This window comes from Lagopus leucura, unplaced genomic scaffold, assembly GCF_019238085.1.
Source record: "Lagopus leucura isolate 7727_CA_CO unplaced genomic scaffold, USGS_WTPT01 Super-Scaffold_73, whole genome shotgun sequence".
NCBI lineage: Eukaryota > Metazoa > Chordata > Aves > Galliformes > Phasianidae > Lagopus > Lagopus leucura.
The window spans coordinates 67,506,075-67,523,975 of NW_024962252.1; the positions used below are offsets into that span (position 1 = coordinate 67,506,075).

At 34.1% G+C, this 17,901-nt stretch overlaps 1 protein-coding gene across 3 annotated transcripts in view; it reads left to right on the plus strand.

Moving 5' to 3' along the window:
• FMN2 (formin 2) overlaps positions 1-17,901 on the plus strand; it is a 144,184-nt gene that overhangs the window by 116,204 nt on the left and 10,079 nt on the right. For all 3 annotated transcript variants that reach the window (XM_042891123.1, XM_042891142.1, XM_042891134.1), the window contains one exon: positions 12,086-12,235. In XM_042891123.1, the coding sequence (XP_042747057.1) occupies positions 12,086-12,235 (150 nt within the window). The remainder of the gene's footprint in view (positions 1-12,085; positions 12,236-17,901) is intronic.

The following is a 17,901-nucleotide window of genomic DNA, read 5'->3' on the forward strand; positions in this document are numbered from 1 at the left end:
ACTTTGAGTTATGTTTGTCTTTCTTCCTTGCACCTTTCCACTGAAAGTGTTAAGCAAATTGCTGGTATTTGTTAAAATATTGAAAAAACAAGTGCTTGATGTAGTTTTAGTATTGTGTGTGTTTATTGCATTAAGATCCTTAAAGAGGCTTAGAAATAAATTTCTTGAGATCTTTTTTGGCAGGGAGTGAAAGATAAGATGATAGCTTAAAGAGCTATATAAAAGATTCATTTCATTTGGCTAATCGTATGAAGAATAGCTGTGTATAGGATGACTAGGCAAGCAAGTGGTTCAAGGAAAAGTGATGGATTTGATGGAGAAAAAATAATGTGAATTATGTGTTTGGATTTTCCTTTTTAAAGTGGACAAATTCAGCCCACAGATAAGTTCAGGTCTACCCGACAACAGCATTTCTTTTGCTTTTAGTATGAGATACGAATTTTCTTCGTTTTAGCTTGGACACAAAATATTAAATCTGATATCTCCATAAAAACACAAGTCTGAAGGAAAGCTCTTGCAGCAATAACAACAGAAATATTTCTAAAATGAATAATGATTGGGGGGGAAAAGCAGCAATTTTAGAAAAGCTCAATTGTGCAATAGATGAACTGAAATGGAAAGTTAATCTTCCACGCAAAATGAAGACAAAGAAAATGGAATGTCTGCTCTAGGGACTCCATGCAGTGTATAGCTGTTCATTTGTCACAAGTGAGAAAATGTTTAATCGGTTTTGAAATGATGTATTCTCTCTTTATTTATCGTGTTTAGTGACTTTAAGAGTGTCAGTATGTAAAGTGTTTATCCAAGGAATGGATTTCTGGCACATGGATAAAATGAAAAGTGAAATGTTTAGCTTGCAATAGGCATATGTTCCAAGATCCTTCTGAGAAAGTATCCTGAGATGAGAAGAAAGCACACAGGTCTGTGTTTATCTAGCTTACGCAGGCAGACAAGGAAGGCTCCAGCCTGGTATTAACACTGAAGTGACATGGAATGTCTTTACCAAACCCCAAACAATTACATCATTCCTTTAACAATATTGATAAAGTGCAATAAAAAGAGAGCTGGCACTTTCCAGTTAGATCCTCATTGCTAAATACTTGAGTAACTGTCAAATACATGACAAGCTACAGTAAAAAAAACACAACACTGTTTCAAGGGGAGAGGAAAGAAATAAAAGATAAGAAGGAGAGAAGGAGGGAAATAGATGCTTCTGTATTTCAGGAGTACACAGTTTGAGATTTCTTTTTTTCATTTTAAATGAGTTTAGATTGTATCCTACATACCAAGATACATGGATATGTGTTCAGTTTGCGCAGATGGAAATAACATTTAGACAAATTTGTAGCTAAAAATAAGACAAAGTTGGAAAATACAATGCCCTTTTTGCCAAGCAAACAATATTTCATGTTTTCTGTGTTTTCATTTACTTAGCTGTAAATACCTCTGATCTTCCAAGATGATATATTCTTTATGCAGGGAGAAAAAAGTAGAATCGTTGTTTGCAGGTATACCTAATGCAAATGTAGGAGAGAGTTCAATCATCTCTCATCTACAGATGAGAAACTAATCTCATCTACAGAAAGTAGAAACTAAGATTGCATCAAAGTTATTGTCAAAAGTTGTGTAGTAACTGATGTCTTGATTACCGTGCCAGTAGTAAGAGTAACAGAGGTGTGATATAATCTCGCTAGTTTACAATCTGAAACGAGCTAGTTGCTCCCCTTGTGCTTGGATCCTGAAGAAGCAACAACTGAGCAATTACCAGAGTAGCATTCAATGAAGCAAGAGCTCATTACTTTCTACTCGTTACCTATGTTTAGTTGAATAGTTATGAAGGTATCGCATGTAGCTTTATTACTTTCTTCTAATATTTTGTCCAGTATTTAGTTCAGAGCTCTTTGGAAGTCTTCCAGATTGTGGACTTGAGAACAGAATAAATCCAGACTAGAGCATAGATTCTCTTCCACTGAAACAGTTAATAAATTCTCTGCCATGGTATGTCTCTTTCTGGAATAAGGCCTTTGGAGCCATTCACAAACTGAGGTGAAGCAGGTGGTCTGAGAAACATTCAGAACATCTTCACTTCTTCCTGACATTTCACTAAAACAATGAGACACTGGATTCTAATTTCAGTGCAGCAGCACCTACATTAGTTTAAATAAGCTTTGGGTTTAGTTGAATCTTAATGAACCATAATGCATTCAGACAGAGGATCTGACATTCTTCAAGAACAATTAATTTCTCTGAAAATTGCTTATTTTGTGTACTCATATCAAGCCAGTGTAAAGAGGTAATGTATGATAAGAATCTCTTAAACAGTACAGACCCTTTCATTTCTAATACTTCAAGCAGTAAAACCTTGCATGAAGTGATAACAGTTCACTAAGACAAAACAGTCTCAGATGTTGACTTGATTTTTTGGGTGAAACACTCCACGTTATTTTCCTGCTATGATAAATAGTGAAGTCTGGATACACAAACGTGCTGCTTGCTATTATGGCTTTGTGTACGTCACTGACTTTAACAAATCTAAGAATTTAACCTGTTTTTAGTAAATCTCAGTGCATTCTGATAGTATGTATTTGTTTTACAAAAAGTCAAATAGGATTTACTTCCTTTTAAATATCAACTGGGGAAATGCAGATCTGTATGGCTGAGTGCAGAACACTCATCTTCCCATGTCAGTATATTTTTATTTGGTTTATTTTATAATTTGCTCACATTACTTGCACATTCCAGTGATCTCTGGGCTTTAAAGTGCTTCTAGAGTGCTGTCTCCCAGACACATCTTCTGTTTTCGAAACTTGTAATAATCCATCTCGCAGTGTTTTGTTGCTTTCTTGTTATAGCAACAAATGACATTAATTTTAAAGATAAATATTTACCTTTAAATTCTCTGGAGGAAAAAAAGTACTCCTGAAACCACACTCTTCACAGATATCCAGTGGCTTCACTGAACATTGGAATGGAGGAGGAACAAAGCTTTGCTTGTGATCTGACAAGCTGATGACACTTAAAGAAATAGCAGATACTATGGTACAATGGCACTGCTAAAAAGCAACACCTAGAAATGTAGCACCTAATTCTGCTAATCCTTAAAAACAGTAAAAGTTCTTACTGCATCGGTGCCTTCCACACAATGGTTTGGATTTTTTTTCCAAAAACAAATGGTAAAGTTGAAGTGAAAATTGAGTTAACGATTGAAATAAAGTGGTGAAAAGTTCTGAATGGAGAGAGATATTAAGTTTAAAAAAAAAAAAAAAAAAAAAACAACTTACATCAACAAAAAAAGTAACCCTGCACTTCTAACTGAAAGGCAAGAATATGCTGTTGGACTCCATCTTTCACTGCTATTTTGCCATTTGTCTTTTGTTGGTTCCTTTCCTGGTAGGTCTCTTTTCTCGCTGTGTGGCTCCTAGTGTGTGGACTTGAATTGCTCATGGTAATACATTTCAGCACAAAGTAAATACTCAGTGAGCAAAGGAAATGTGTATAGCAGAAGCTTACAGACAGCTAAACAGATTGGATCATTCTATTTTAGTATCCTGTCTCTGACAGAATATCAGAGCCTGTAAATATGCAGTAATGGAAACATAACCAACAGTTTTATGTCAAAGAGATTCTTCTGAAGCACTGGTATTTGATCATTCCCTGATTTTCATTCTTTCCAAAAAAATATTTTCTAAATGAGTGCAAGTTCTTAACTACTTGCATGATAGATTTTTTTTTTTTTTTGTACAAGAGCACTGTCTTTTATGTTGACGCTCTTGCTTAAATCATTTTAATGGTTTTTAATTAGTTTCCTTTTAATAGCATTCAACACTAGTATGAATAAATGGTACCATAGCTTTTAGCAAACTGATGTACAATTCAGAGAGCTAATATTCAGCAGAATATATTATGCAATTGGTTCTGCAGTTAATATCGGGGATATTCTTAGATCTTATAATAAAAGAATAATTAGTTTAAGATGCAAAGACAGTTACACAAACAGGTAACATTGATAATACAGTTAAGTACCACTCTGATAATGATGTTTAAATAGTGGAGATCTTTTCATGCCAAATGTGGGTGCTGTAAAATTAAATGCAGAATTAAAAATAATAATTTATAAAATTTCACCGCTATTAAAATTTACAGAAAAATGCAGAAATGACTGTTTAAATTTGATGTTCTTTTTGTCTAAACTCTATATCTAGGAGGTGGTTTCACTGTGTTGTCTTCAAATATTCAAGATACGTGTTTTGAGCTGTTACAGCTGAAGTAAAATGTGTGAGATTTGCTCCAATGCATTTCCATTGTGCTTCAGTTTACAGTTATGTTCAGTAGGCTTTTTCTGTCATCATGTGGTCCATTTGAGTTGTTTAGTTAGATTGTTCCTAAGTCCTTTATGGTATAGTGTTAACATTTGCAGTGACTGTGACTTATGTAGATACCAACTTCTGTTTTTACTTCTTTCTTCTTGATTTCCCACCACAATGGTTGCCTTATTTTTTGCTGTATTTTAAAGTTTACTTTAAGTATTATTGTATCATACAGCTGTTGTCATGTATGTGCAAATGGAAAAGCAGAACATAAGGGATTTGGTTTAATTAGGTCACAATTGTATTAACTTGTCTGGGAACTATCCAGTAACAACTTATTCAATATAGGTCATTCCTTCCTTAATGCTTTCCAGCTGATGGAACACTCCCATCAGCACTACCACAGTTCAGAGCTGGCCTCAGCCTCCACTGAAACATTACTGAGCTTCTTATATGTGGAGATTAAGTAACTAGAAAGATGTTTTGCCTCTGTTCTTCTGTTTGTTCCTCGGTCTTGCCTTATTTCTTTTTTTTCTTCCTCTTTTTGAAGATGTCTTAAACCAGGTTCAGAAAATGCTTTAGTGAACAAGATCCCTTCTGCACTTCTTAAATGAATGCTTCTCATATGATTGCTTGCACCTGCTCCTTTTCTTTCCTGTTGCCTGGAAGATAGTTCTACTTCAGTCAGTCTGCTGATGAGAGAAAAGTTCCTTCCTATTCGAAAGAAAAATAGCTAGTGCAATGATCACCAGAAACATCATGTAATCTTTGGAAGGGATGGGAATAGCTCTTCTGGAGTTGAGTAATTGGGCCAAAGGGATATGCTTTATGTGGCTTTATTTTAATATGTGAATGTATGATTCACATATCCAGAGCAATATGGTTATGGTAATCTCTCAATCAATCCCAGTGGTTGCCACATTTTCATTGAAATTTCATCCCTATATAAAATGCTGCTTGTTTTTCTCTCTGTGTCTAAGCAAAGATACTGTTATTGCTATGCAGGAAATATATTGGGATAAGTTAGGAGCTCAAAGATAACAAAGATAAAGGCCTGTCTTTTAAAAACATGTGTACGGACCTTTTCCATCTGACACTTCATCAACCCAAATTTTGATATTTTTCAATTTATATTCATGTGACCTTTTTTGTAATTCACTCAAAGAATATGAAAGTCTGTGAATGTTTCCATCTTCTCCAAAGGCTAAATTTCTTCCTTTCAAAGTTCTGAATGCTCTTGGTGATATTAGGGGAGCCTCTATTCATAAGTCTCAAAGGGAGAGAGCTCTTGTACATTGAATTAACGAAGAACACTCTTAGAGTGGCAGTTCAAAGTAAGCAATCAGAAAGGGCTAAAGCTGAAACTATAGAAGCAAATGTTTAAAATGGTAGGAGGTTCTAGAATAGTCAAGTATTTCAGAACATTTTTATTCTATAATATTCAAACAATAGAAACTGAAAGTTTGATTTGAGCAAAAAAATGGAAAGAGCTCATGACAGTACTCTTAATTAGACCTGTAACTTCATTTCAGTTATGTTTATAATGCATGTTTTTGGAAATGCATGTGTATAAATTATAATCTATATTGGATCATATTCTTAGAATGTACAGAGAATCTGGTAAAGCATCTGTGTGGTTTCTAATTTTTTTAAAAATCTACTTTTAAGTCAAATTACTTACTCTGTAAGATAATTCTGGTCATATTCCTCCTCTATACCCTAGAGGCTGCAGATTCATAAAAAGATGAGAATGACATCAATAAATGGGAAAGGAAAAAAAAACACAAAAACAAAGTATTTTACACAATAGTGAAATAGAAACATCTGGAGACAAGGTGGACTTCAATGGAAGGTGTTTAACTGTTTCATACTGCAACAAAGCTAGCAGATTGTCTTAGATCACTGCTGTTGAATTTCATTTTACCTCTCTATTCTAAATCTACTAGCACCTTATTTTTTCCTAAAGCTCAGCTAGCCAAGGGTTATTTAATATGTTTGAAACTCATATGTTAGTCTTTTTAAGAGAGAAAAAGTTTTCTCTTGGATGTGTTACTGGGCCTAGTTTACCAGTGAACACAGTTATGTGATGTTGTTCTATGCATGCCCATGTTATATATGGTCAGTTAAGCACAGAGCTGTCATGTGTCTATATAACAGCTGAGCTGAGTACATGATATCCACACTAACAAAATTAAAAAGCATTGAACTCTAAGAAAGATAACCATTGTATGCATTTTATAGTGGGTTTCAACTAGGACTGGTACACCTGGGAAAATGCAAATAACATGCAGTTTAAAAGTGCATTAAATGCTAAAAATATTTACTTTTTTCTCTGAATGGCTGGTAGATTATAATTATCAAGGACAAAAGGGAAATAAAGCTCCTCTGTTTCTGATACATGATTTCAATTCATCTATTCAAATCTATATTTCTTGACCTTTGAGTTTTAGGTGGATTGAGACTGAATTAGACTGTGCCGAAGAGCTTTTCAAACAGTATTTTTTTATCATCAAAAATTTTCTCTTTGCTAAAATTGTTTCATCCTGCCTGCCTCATAATTTAACACCTAATTCTATGCAATCTAAGTTAAAAGGTGGTATTGCTAAATCACTGAAGGATCCCTTACATCAGAGCAAATAAAAACATGTAGAGGGATCATGTTGTTGTCTGATGCTTTAAAAAATAATGTGAATAGGAAGAAAAATAAATAAGAAAAATCTCAAGTAATGCTTTCAGTTATTTAGTGTTATCTGTGACTCCTGATGATATGACGTTCTCAGAAGTAACAAACATTGATTTTGCAAGACTCATCATCATGCCCAACTAATATACCATAATTCAGATTTAATAATTCATGTAGAGAATTTTTTAAAAATATCTTTGTTCAGATTGACCTTCCAAAAAAACCCGTAGTCTGAATTAGTTGTGTCCACGTTATTTTGCATGATGTGCTTCTGTGTTCATCAAAGATGGAAAAAAAGAAAAAAGTTTTCCTGAAATACTCATTTTAAGTATGGATGATATTGTTAATACTTGTTGAATTTAATAACTTGTAGAATAAGTCCTGTTCAGTTACTGGGTCTGACACATTCAATGTATGACAGTAGAAAATATGTAAGTTGTACATTCATGGTACTCACAAACTTTCCTGTTTTTATATGATGTGTTGGGGTGGAAAAAAATCTCAAAGGTAGATGAATATTTTTGTTACTGTTGAAGCTGTTAATTTTCATCTAGTTGGAATACTGAAGCACTCTTTCGTTCAACATGAAATTATAGGAGGCAAGAGACACGAGATGAGGCAGATGACTTAGCATTCAAAACATTGCAAATGCTTGGCAGATTTTTTTTAGAGGAAAGGAAAAAGTCTCTTGAGACCTTTATTTTCTGTGGAACAATATTACAAAATCTGTAGTTACAGAATATGAATTGGCAAAAGGAATAAGAGATTAATGACTCAGGCAGTTGCCTTAAGCTAGCATATTATCTCAACTTCTTTAATATATGAAAGATATCTTTTTTCATCCTTTAAAAAAAAAATCGTTACCAACACTTAATTACTAACTATTTTGAATGATCCTATATTTTTTTTTTTCTTTTTTTCACACTTAATCACGTAGAACAAGGGACAGCACTGGGTAAAGGCAATGGTATTATGAACAAGTAAATGAAGAAAGTGTCCTAGACTTATTTGTTATGCAGGGGGGGCCCTCAATCAATAGAAGATGAGAAGTTTCTTAAGATGCTCTTTGTGCTAAGTTTTCTCATAAGCTTTTACTTTCTTGATAGCCAGGGTGACAGTTCTGTTTATCATATAATTTTGTGTGACTTTGAATTCCTCTGTATTCTGTCATAAGACTTAATTCTCATTCATGCTTTCAGCTGTTTAAAACACAAGGAAAACACATATATAACCTTTTAATATTTATAAAATGAGTACAAAAATTTGCACAGTTGATTTTTCTGAGGAGAACCTATTACTACCTATATATTGCTCTCCTCTTCCCTATACAACTCATTAGATTTAATTTAGTAAGATGTATGAATAGTCTTTTGTCTTTTTAACCTTCTTTCTTTTGGTAGACTATTCTTAGTTAAAAATTGACCTATGGCTTTCATCCAACTGGAATATACATTAGCTTTTCTGAGAAATGATTGAGCGCACACACCTGGCTTCCATATATAGCAAATGAAATCACCTGCAGATATGTTTGAATGTTCTGCGACTCCTACATGGTTCAGAACTGCTTCTGAAATGTACCACTTTACAAAACTAGCACAGTACCAGCAGTAAGACTAATCTGTTCTTAACATCAAATGTGTGTAAATGATCATTAGCAATTTATAAAAATCAAACTCAATTTGTACAGAACATTCAGATTTAAACTTCAAGCAAAGTATGTAATCTGTATTTAAAAACAAAACAAAACAAAGCAAAAAAAAAAAAAACAAAAACATGTATGGAAGAATTGCAGAAACATTTTTTTCTGCTTTTAAGCACACAGTCAAATAGGTACTCTTGCACATGGTTTATTTTTTTGTTTGGTCTCAGGAGCCTGTCTAACTTAAGCTAAGGTCTTTTGCTTAGTATTATTGATTTATGTTTCGTGGGTTTTTTGTTTGGGTTTTTTTTTTGGCAACTCTTGTCTCTTTTTTTTTCCCTTCTGCTTGTCCCACTGCAAACTGATCTAGAGAATGAAAAAATCTGTCAACAAATGCATCGCATTCAGATTCACATACAATACAAGTGAATCTGAATCATCATATAAAGTATAGATTCCTTATTGACTTCAAAAGGAAATGGTAAATAATCCATAGCCATTCTTAAAATACTCCTAATGGATGAGCTTAATCTAGAAATGCTGTTGATAAGCTATTTACAGTGTGAATGACATTGGCTATTAGAGCATCCTTTACTTTCTTCTCTCCAAACAGTAAATGAATTTGCATAGTCTCACAGTTGTACTCAAGGGAATGCACAAAAAAAGTACAGTTAATCGTTCATCAGATTTCCACATGTGACAAAGTGATGAGTTCAGTCATCTTAATATACAATGACTTTTTTTCTGAGTTACGCAGTTTAACCGAGGAAATTAGGCAAACAAATTTGTCAGGGATGAGCAACTCCTCCAATGTTTTGAGACATTTTATTTATTCATCCTTCAAGATTAGCATGTGAAATATGAAAACCAGTTTGAAATTTGTTTAAGAAATTCTGCTTTTGCTATGTCAAGATAAAACAGTGGTGTGAACATCACTGTCTTACTTTTAATCAGGCTTTCAAAGTTACACTATTTGAAGTAAAGCTGCTGACCTCCTTTACCTCTTTTAATCCCTGAAAATAACTTGCATGCCCTCCCTTCCTTCTTCCATGACTGCTTTCTCTTCCCTAATGCACATTCTTTTCTGTACTCTTAGCAAATGTCTTAAAAGAAAACTAAGAACCTGTTCACTTGAGAAATGGATGCTAAGCAAGCTTTGCAATACCTGTTTGGGCAATACATGTTTCATTTTTCACAGAGGTGTGAAATGAAATCCAAAGAGGTCAGATGAGTGTTCTAAAGCTAGAAATTGCAGAAATTGATTTGAATATAGGAACGCAAGCCTTCCAAACCGTAGTTCATTGCTTGATTCAAAATGCTTGCATGGACAGGAACGCTGTTGATATTTACAGATGTTTTGTTTCAAAATCTGCTAAAGGATAAACAGGAAAATTTGTCCTTTAAAATTTTGTCCAAAATTTTGTGGGGCTGCCCACAGAAAAGCACAAGAGAAAATGCATTTGCCACCTGTGAAATCTGAAGGATATATGTTCTTAGGATTATGGCAATGTCATCCCAATGTCTCTTTGTTTTTGAAATGTGTGTCCCCTCCTGTTATCAGCTTTTAGATATAATTGGTTTGACATATGTAAACATTTCCAAATCAGATATTTACAGCGCATGGTAATAGTGAGGTTTTATTGCTGTGCATGTTTCATTTGATGCATTTTGATTCACTTTATTTGCTTTCTCTTTCCTGTGTGAATTATGCTACTCTGTCTCGTAGCACAAAAATTGCAGCATCAAATATATAACAAGCAGTTTTCCATATGCCTTCTAAGTGTGCTCTGAGAGACTGCCAGCTAGTAAATAAGAGGAGACCTCTCCAGCCAGTAAATATATAGAGAGTAACTATCTTGATTGTTTGATCTGAACGTATAGAAAAATTATTTGATTCACTGTGACATGTGCCATGCGGTTTTTCTGTGTTGCAGCTGCTACCTTGTTCATTGTTAACAGGCATTAGGAAGGCGTGACATGTTAACAGTGACAGCCAGCTATGCTGCTGCTGTTCCACATTTTATGAGCAGCGTATCTCTCTTACCTCTAAAACAAACTTTCAGGGAGGCAAGCAACCTGCCTGAGCATTTCTATTCAGTGTATGTGCCTAGAAATGAAGTGACAGCAGTTAACCATAGGTGTATACATGCATAAGGTTGTATCACTTCATAAGTAGTCCTCACTGGAAGAAAAACGAAAACAAAAAAAGGCAAAACAACAACAACAAAAAAAAACCAACAAACACTGGCTTACCAACAGGTCTCCAAAAAGTAAATGTTAGTGCTGGTAATGTTAGACGAGTTTCTTAGTGTATTATATTTGCTTTTGATTGTTGTTTTTTGTTTCCTGTTTGTTTTTTTGTTGTTTTTTACAGTGTACTCCTGACAATGTGAGCTTTACTTTGTCTTGTTTTCCTGTTTTAGGAGGGCTGCTCATCATTTGATTCCTTTCATTCTGTTGTTATTTTTCAGGTCGTAGCTTTATATTTTAACTTCTTTTGCCACAGAAACTTTTCATAGAGGTCATGGGACAGTAATAGGTCAGTGAGCAAGTTATCTAGGATTATATTTCTAGAGACAGCTTTCCATAGAATTTTTCATGAAATTTATAAAACGTCTGTTTTGAGCTTCGGGTGAGAAGTATGTTCTTGAAGGCTCCAGTATTTACAGAACGTTACATCAAAAATGAAATGGAATACTAATTAAGCAATTAGTTTTTGAATTAATTGTTTCAAAATTTTCTGCATATTCTTAAATTTGAAGTAAGTAGAAGCAATTGAAATCAGAAATCTGTTAAATTTCACTGCAGTCATAGCTCTTAATGGGTGTTACAAATGTAACCTTCAACTTCAGCAGCAGTTCTAACAAGAGATCTCCAGTTTGCTGCTTTGCTTTTGCCTTGTTCAGAGGCAAATGTCAGATCATTCTTGCAGAATGAGATACTCAACAGGAGCATATTTGGTTCTCATTGCACAGGTTTCAGGTTTTCATTGCACAGATGTGAATTTCTTTTTGTATATGCTCACATCTAAAATACCTATCTAATTTTATCACAGTGTAGATTTAATAGAACTTGAAAAGGCCGAAAACAAAGTTCTTATAGATGTTGCCACTGTTTTGAAAATCTTTCTACTTTAAATGCAACAGAAAAGCAGTATTTAGGTAAGTGTGGATATCTGGATTTGCAGGGCTCTGCAAAGTGCATTAATTTCAGCTTTTGAAATGGAAAATCCTTTCCTCAAAAACAGTATGATAAATGCCAGACCCCATTTATCTGAAGAATCATATTTATGTAACTATCTGTGTATGAAGATCTAAGAAGTGTTGTTTTTGTATTTTAGATCTGCTACCCAGAACAATTAAATGTTGCGTCAGTTTTAAGTTGGGAAAAAATTCTGCACCTGTAGTTAGTGAGACATTTGTCATTTTTGTTTTTCTTTCTTTCTTTCTTTGACAGCTTTTTGGAAACTGCAGCCTATTTCTGTATGAAACCAAAAATGGGAGAGAAAGAGGTATCCCCGCATTCTTTCTTCAATATTTGGCATGAATTCAGTTCTGACTTCAAAGACTTCTGGAAGAAAGAAAACAAACTTATTCTTCAAGAAAGGTAAGTTTGTTTCTTTGTTCAAAGGCTTTTCTCAGGGAATGTTATTGGGAGCAATCACATGAAACCAGTCGCCATCACTTCTTTATTATCACAGGGACATTCTCACTTCTTTTTTTTTTCGTAACAACTTTTTTTCCTTATAATCATAATTTTTGAATAGGACAATAATATCAATTTGTGATAAAGTTTTTCAAGTCTGTTAACTGATGGTTTTGGTAGACCACCAGGTAACCTCTATGCCTCTGTGAATCCAAGCAATAGGAGACTTCTTTCAGGTTTGAAAATTGATAAAAGATTTCCCATTCACATATTTCCTGAAAACAAGTCGAGGCATTGAGACATGAAATATTGTAAATATTTGTCCAATTAAATTGGAGAAAATGGAGGAAAAGCAGAGGAGGGAAGAAAAAGTCACTTTGACCCCACCTTAAGAGAAAAGTCAAATTAATATTGTAAATCACAGCCTTGTGATCATATGTCCATGTAGCATAACTGACATAAAGAAATATAAACATAGTTTTGAAAAATTAGCCACCCTGTCTGTTCCATGTATTTAAAGAGCTATGAAGTTTGCTCTCATCTCCATGAAATATTACATTGTGATCCTTCTTTGTATATAAAGATAATGCCACAAATTAATCAGTTTTTAAAAAAGTAATATATGCTATAAAAGGACAATTTAAACACAAACGCAACAACTGTAGACAGTCTTACATGATACTGCATTTGTTAGCAACTTGAGTGATCTCAGTGTACAGATAATGAAGCTACTGCTGTGCCTTCACATTAGCAGGACTGAAGCTTTAGGTTCTGTAAATGATTGATATCAGTTCGTGTGTAGGTAACTTAACAAGAATAGGTCTTTTTTCTTAACAGAATGCACCCTGTATAAATGTCACAGACATCACATTACTGGCTTTGGAAGTTATTGATAGCTTTCCTTAGGCACCGATATGATCAATGTCATGTACACCATAGTTAGTATAAGTGGACACAATTTGGAATGAATAGTCTTACAGTTAAAAAAGATGGATTCTGTTCCTATATCAAGAGGATGATGAGAATGTTATACTGTACTGTACACCATACAGCAATCTGGGGATATATTTCATTTTACTGACTGTCAGCCTTGAAATTAAGTAATTAAGTATGTTTCTTGAGAATGGAGTTGGCAGTTAAATCCTATCTTCAGTTTCCTACACAGGCATTTAGCTGCTGAAGCAATTATTCGCTAGGCTGCATAATATGTCATGACCATAATTTATAAAATATAAAAATTCATTTTATTTCCTTTTTTGGGGTTAATCTTCTTTTTTCTTTTTTTCCCTCTTCTCCAATCACTCTAGTTTAATAAACCTTTTTGCTGTGTCTCTAGAATAGTTTAGGCATGGTTTCTGCGTAGGGAAAGGATTTACATGTTAATAGTGATTGTTCTGTATTTAGTCTCTACAGATATGACTCACATTGTTTTAAAATGATTTTTGCAAAGGCTTCTCATATGATATTTCCTAAGGTGGTGTTACTTTCTGTTACTGTTATATGTACTGTTACATGTACTTTAAAGAAAGCAGCCAGACAATTCTTATTTTAAACACCTTTCAGTCAACATTTTAACTTGTATATTGATTTGCTAGGCATTAATGTGCAAAAGATAAACACTTAAGTGTTAGACTTCACGTTTCTTTCCAAGATGAAGAAAAATAAGAGAAATGGCATGAGGTTAAAAACAAAATATTTTTTCCAAAATTTTCTACTGCTTTCACTCAATTCTGTCAGTTGAAATAAAGCAGAACTGGAAAAAAACGGTTGAGAAAATCATGTGATAAACTGTTAAATACAGTAGCAATAAAAAGAAAAAAATGCACCTGAAAATTACAGTGGAAGCATACATCTGCCAAAAGGTTTTCCTAAACATACTTTTGGGTGTTTTTTTTTTGTGGTCACACTGTAGTCAAAGCTATAGAATATTCTTAGCAAAATTGTTATCCGAGCTATCTGTAACCTTCTAAAAAATTTAGATAGAAATTCTGGTGCTGTTTATCCTAAAGATGTATCCTTTTGAATGAAAATGGTAAAAGTAATATAACTTCTTTCTCAGTTACCAACATAAGACAAACAGGGCCTGATTTGTTGCATATTTTTAAATATTGGTCTTGTTGTCTTTTCACTGTATTTTTAGTGCGACACTGATAGGCTATGCTTTTGTGTTTGTATTCTGAAAACTCTTAAATACTATCCGACAGTATACTTTGCACTCTATGTGTGATAAAAAGAAAGTAAAGAGTTGACATACACATTAATTCCTTTTCAGTGTTGTTGCAGAAAAGAACAACTGTTCAGCATTCTCCTAATCTGTACATATATTTTAGTTTCTGCACAGCCTAAGGTATGAGGTAAATTGACCCTTGAATATTTATTTTTAGATAATGCATAGCTACAGTGACACCTGTACAAAAGTCTTACCTTCTTAGGAAAACTCTTAAGGGATTATACTACCATACTTGAAATGCATATTTTTTTCTCCTGTAGAGACAGCGGGTGTCTCATGCAAACTGTCGAAGTTAATATGGTAACTCTTTTCTTATTAAATTATCTTTATTTCCTTTTTTTCTTGTTTTCTTTGTATTTCTGAGATATTCAACATTAAATGCATTATTACAGTGAAGCACTGGAGCAAGAGGTATTTTCATTTTTCTTGGTGTTGAGCAAAGTCCTTCAGGCCCAGACCCTACCACTTTCCTAGAACTCTTCCTATGACTTAACAAGTACAAGAGTTCATGAGGCAACACCTTTTAAATCACTGCAAAAGAAAATCTTGAAAAGCAATGATCAATTAACAAACAAACAAAATAGCTGCTGTACATGCCAATCAAAAATAAAGTTTGCAAATCAATAATAACTAAAAATAGAATTTCTTAAAAAATACAATTTTCTGTAGGCAGCAATGAGTTGTTTTTAGGACTGTAACCTATCTTTTCTTTATGGATGGGGAACACACCCTGGCCCACCCACACTCCCAGTAGTATAAAAAAAAAAAAAAAAAAGTAGTCAGAAGTAGTCAGTCCTCTAAGAACTTTTATGTTTACATGAAATCAGAAGAAAAAAATAAAAAATATTTCATTGCATTGCTGTCGAAGGTTAATATTAGTAAACCTTAGATTCAGACCTTACTAGGAAGATGCAGAAGCATTTTTGCAGAGCCACAGCTGTATCTTTATTTTCTCTGCACACAAATGGAATACTGACACTTGTTTGTTCACTCCTGCCCTAAGTGATACTAAGTTTCTTCAGATTGTTTGTTGTTCCAGACACCCTGTGCAAGCTTGCAAATATAGGGAGAATTAAAGTCATGTTTCTAGGCAAAAGGAAAAAAATGGGTGGAGGAGGTAGGGGTGGTATTGAGCAGGTGTAAGCACCTTTTAAGTATGTGAAAGAGGTAAATATTTTTCATAGGCTCAGTTTGGCTCTTGCCTTTATGAGAAGGCATGACACTGAACAGAGGACAAACTGTCTCAGTGAAGCCAGCAGAGGACAGTTCATAGGCCAGACCAAGATGATGGTAAAATTCTCTAAGTTGCATCTTGCATCACACTAAGTTTGAGAATTTCCTTTGGCTAGCTTTATTCAACCTTTTAACTGCCACAATAAATCTTTGACGCATTAAAAATAATCTATACGTTCAAGAAAAAAAAAAAAAAGGCAAAAAAAAGCCCTAGTTTCTCAAATGTTAAAGTTGCCCATTCCCGTAAGAATAGCAGTTAAGCTGGCACCTGGTGTGTCACACTGTGTATATCTAGATGAAAGGGAGATTCCTGGCCAGCATGTCTCCACAGCTCATTGATCTCCCCCTGCAGAAAGACTGGTATGTCTCCCTACAGACTCCTCAGCAGGATGATTTAAAACTTGCTGTTGAGCAATTTAAAGTCTGGCATTGGATATCTCTGTACGTTGCACAGTGAGGAACATATTGGTAAGCTGCCACTTCTGCTTGCGGAGGAGGGCATTAAATCCCATAGCACAAGCAACGGTCCTCAGAGTAATTTAAGGGATATTTTGTTAACACTTATAATAGGAACCAGTTAGTCAGACTTGAGAATGAGAAATCTGGGGACATGGGAAAACGTACTTGCAAAGAAATGTGGAGATCGAAGAAAAGAGTAGGAAAATATATATGGAATTACAATGCAACAGGAAAGTGGATGGAAATGTGGAGTATGTTTAGTGGAGTCACATATTGCTTGGCTTGTGTTGTGGTGTCATCTAAAAGCTCCAGTCACGATGTTAGTAAGCAAATGCTTTTCTTGGACTTAAGACTTTAATATCACTCTCTTTATTGATGTTTAATCAACTGGGCTGCAAACTGCTAGACTTTGTTTTACAGTGTCAAAACTGAATGTAGGTCGCGTCTTTGAACAATTAAAATAATCTTCAGTTTTTAGGAGTATTTCAAAATTTTAACTTGATTGAAAGAGTTTCTGATCAAAAAGTATTGTGGAAAATTACAGACATAGAAATATGTACTTGAAAGAAGAAGAACACATGAAAGATAGAAGCTAGGAAGAGTCCTTTGAGGCAGTGCTTCAAATAGAGGCAGTTTGCTTTCCAACTGAGAGAGGTTGCTCAATATTTCAATATTTCTGTTTCTTCCTTGTGCACTTCTGGCAATTTGTCTATTTTTCAATTGAAACATCAGGCCTTTTGTTTAGGGAAGGATAGCAGTGAGTCTCATTTTTAGCATTGCTTAGATAACTGAAAAAATATTTTTGAGAGTTTATCTATCTGGATCTCTGGCAAAAATTGCTTAAAAAAAAGTTAAATGAAGGATATTTAAAAGTCTTTGATAAGTTTCTTTGTAGCTATAAGCCAATCAGTGTATATGAATTCTAAGTTTGAACAAAGTAAAAGGTCTAGTATTAAAAAAAAAAATCCAAGTCTCCAATCTCTGCTAAGTGTTATGACTTTCATCAGATTCTAGAATACCACCAAATATTTAGCAGAAGATCTTTTCATCAGCCTCACTGATTTATCTGATGTGGAGGTGGCATGGTGGCACACTGTATTGCATTTTAGTATTTTGTACATAAAAAGAGACAAATTATCATCTCATAGTGAAGTTTGCCTTCTCTCTTCTTGGCTCTCATGTCAGATTGGTTGTGACAGTTTAGGATATAGCCAAATGGTGATATCACGGTTCCTACCCTATGGTGATCTTTTCAAATTTTGTAACTCTTTTTACTGTTTCTTAAAGGAGAGAATGAAAATTTTATTTAAAAAAATAAAAAAATAAAAACAAACAAACAAAGCAGCCCAATGTATACCTGAAGATTAATAAAAAAAATTGCACCACTAGAAATTTTAAATAGAATTTTTGACAGGAGGTGCAATATTTTCAATACTTGTTGTTTTCTTTCCCAGGCAAAGTGATCATTACATTGGCGTTTGAGGTATGCTAACATATTGAAAGGTTCTATGAATCAATAGCATTTGTCACTAACTTATCCAGCTACACAAGTTAGATGGCTTTCTTACTGAGAAAGTTTGCCAAAATAGTGATAATAATTGTCATAATGAAAATATCCATTAAATGTAAGTGCATGGCTGCGTGCATGTCTTATGGCCATGAGTACAAGGCATACTATAGAGAAAAAAAATATTTTCTGGAAGAG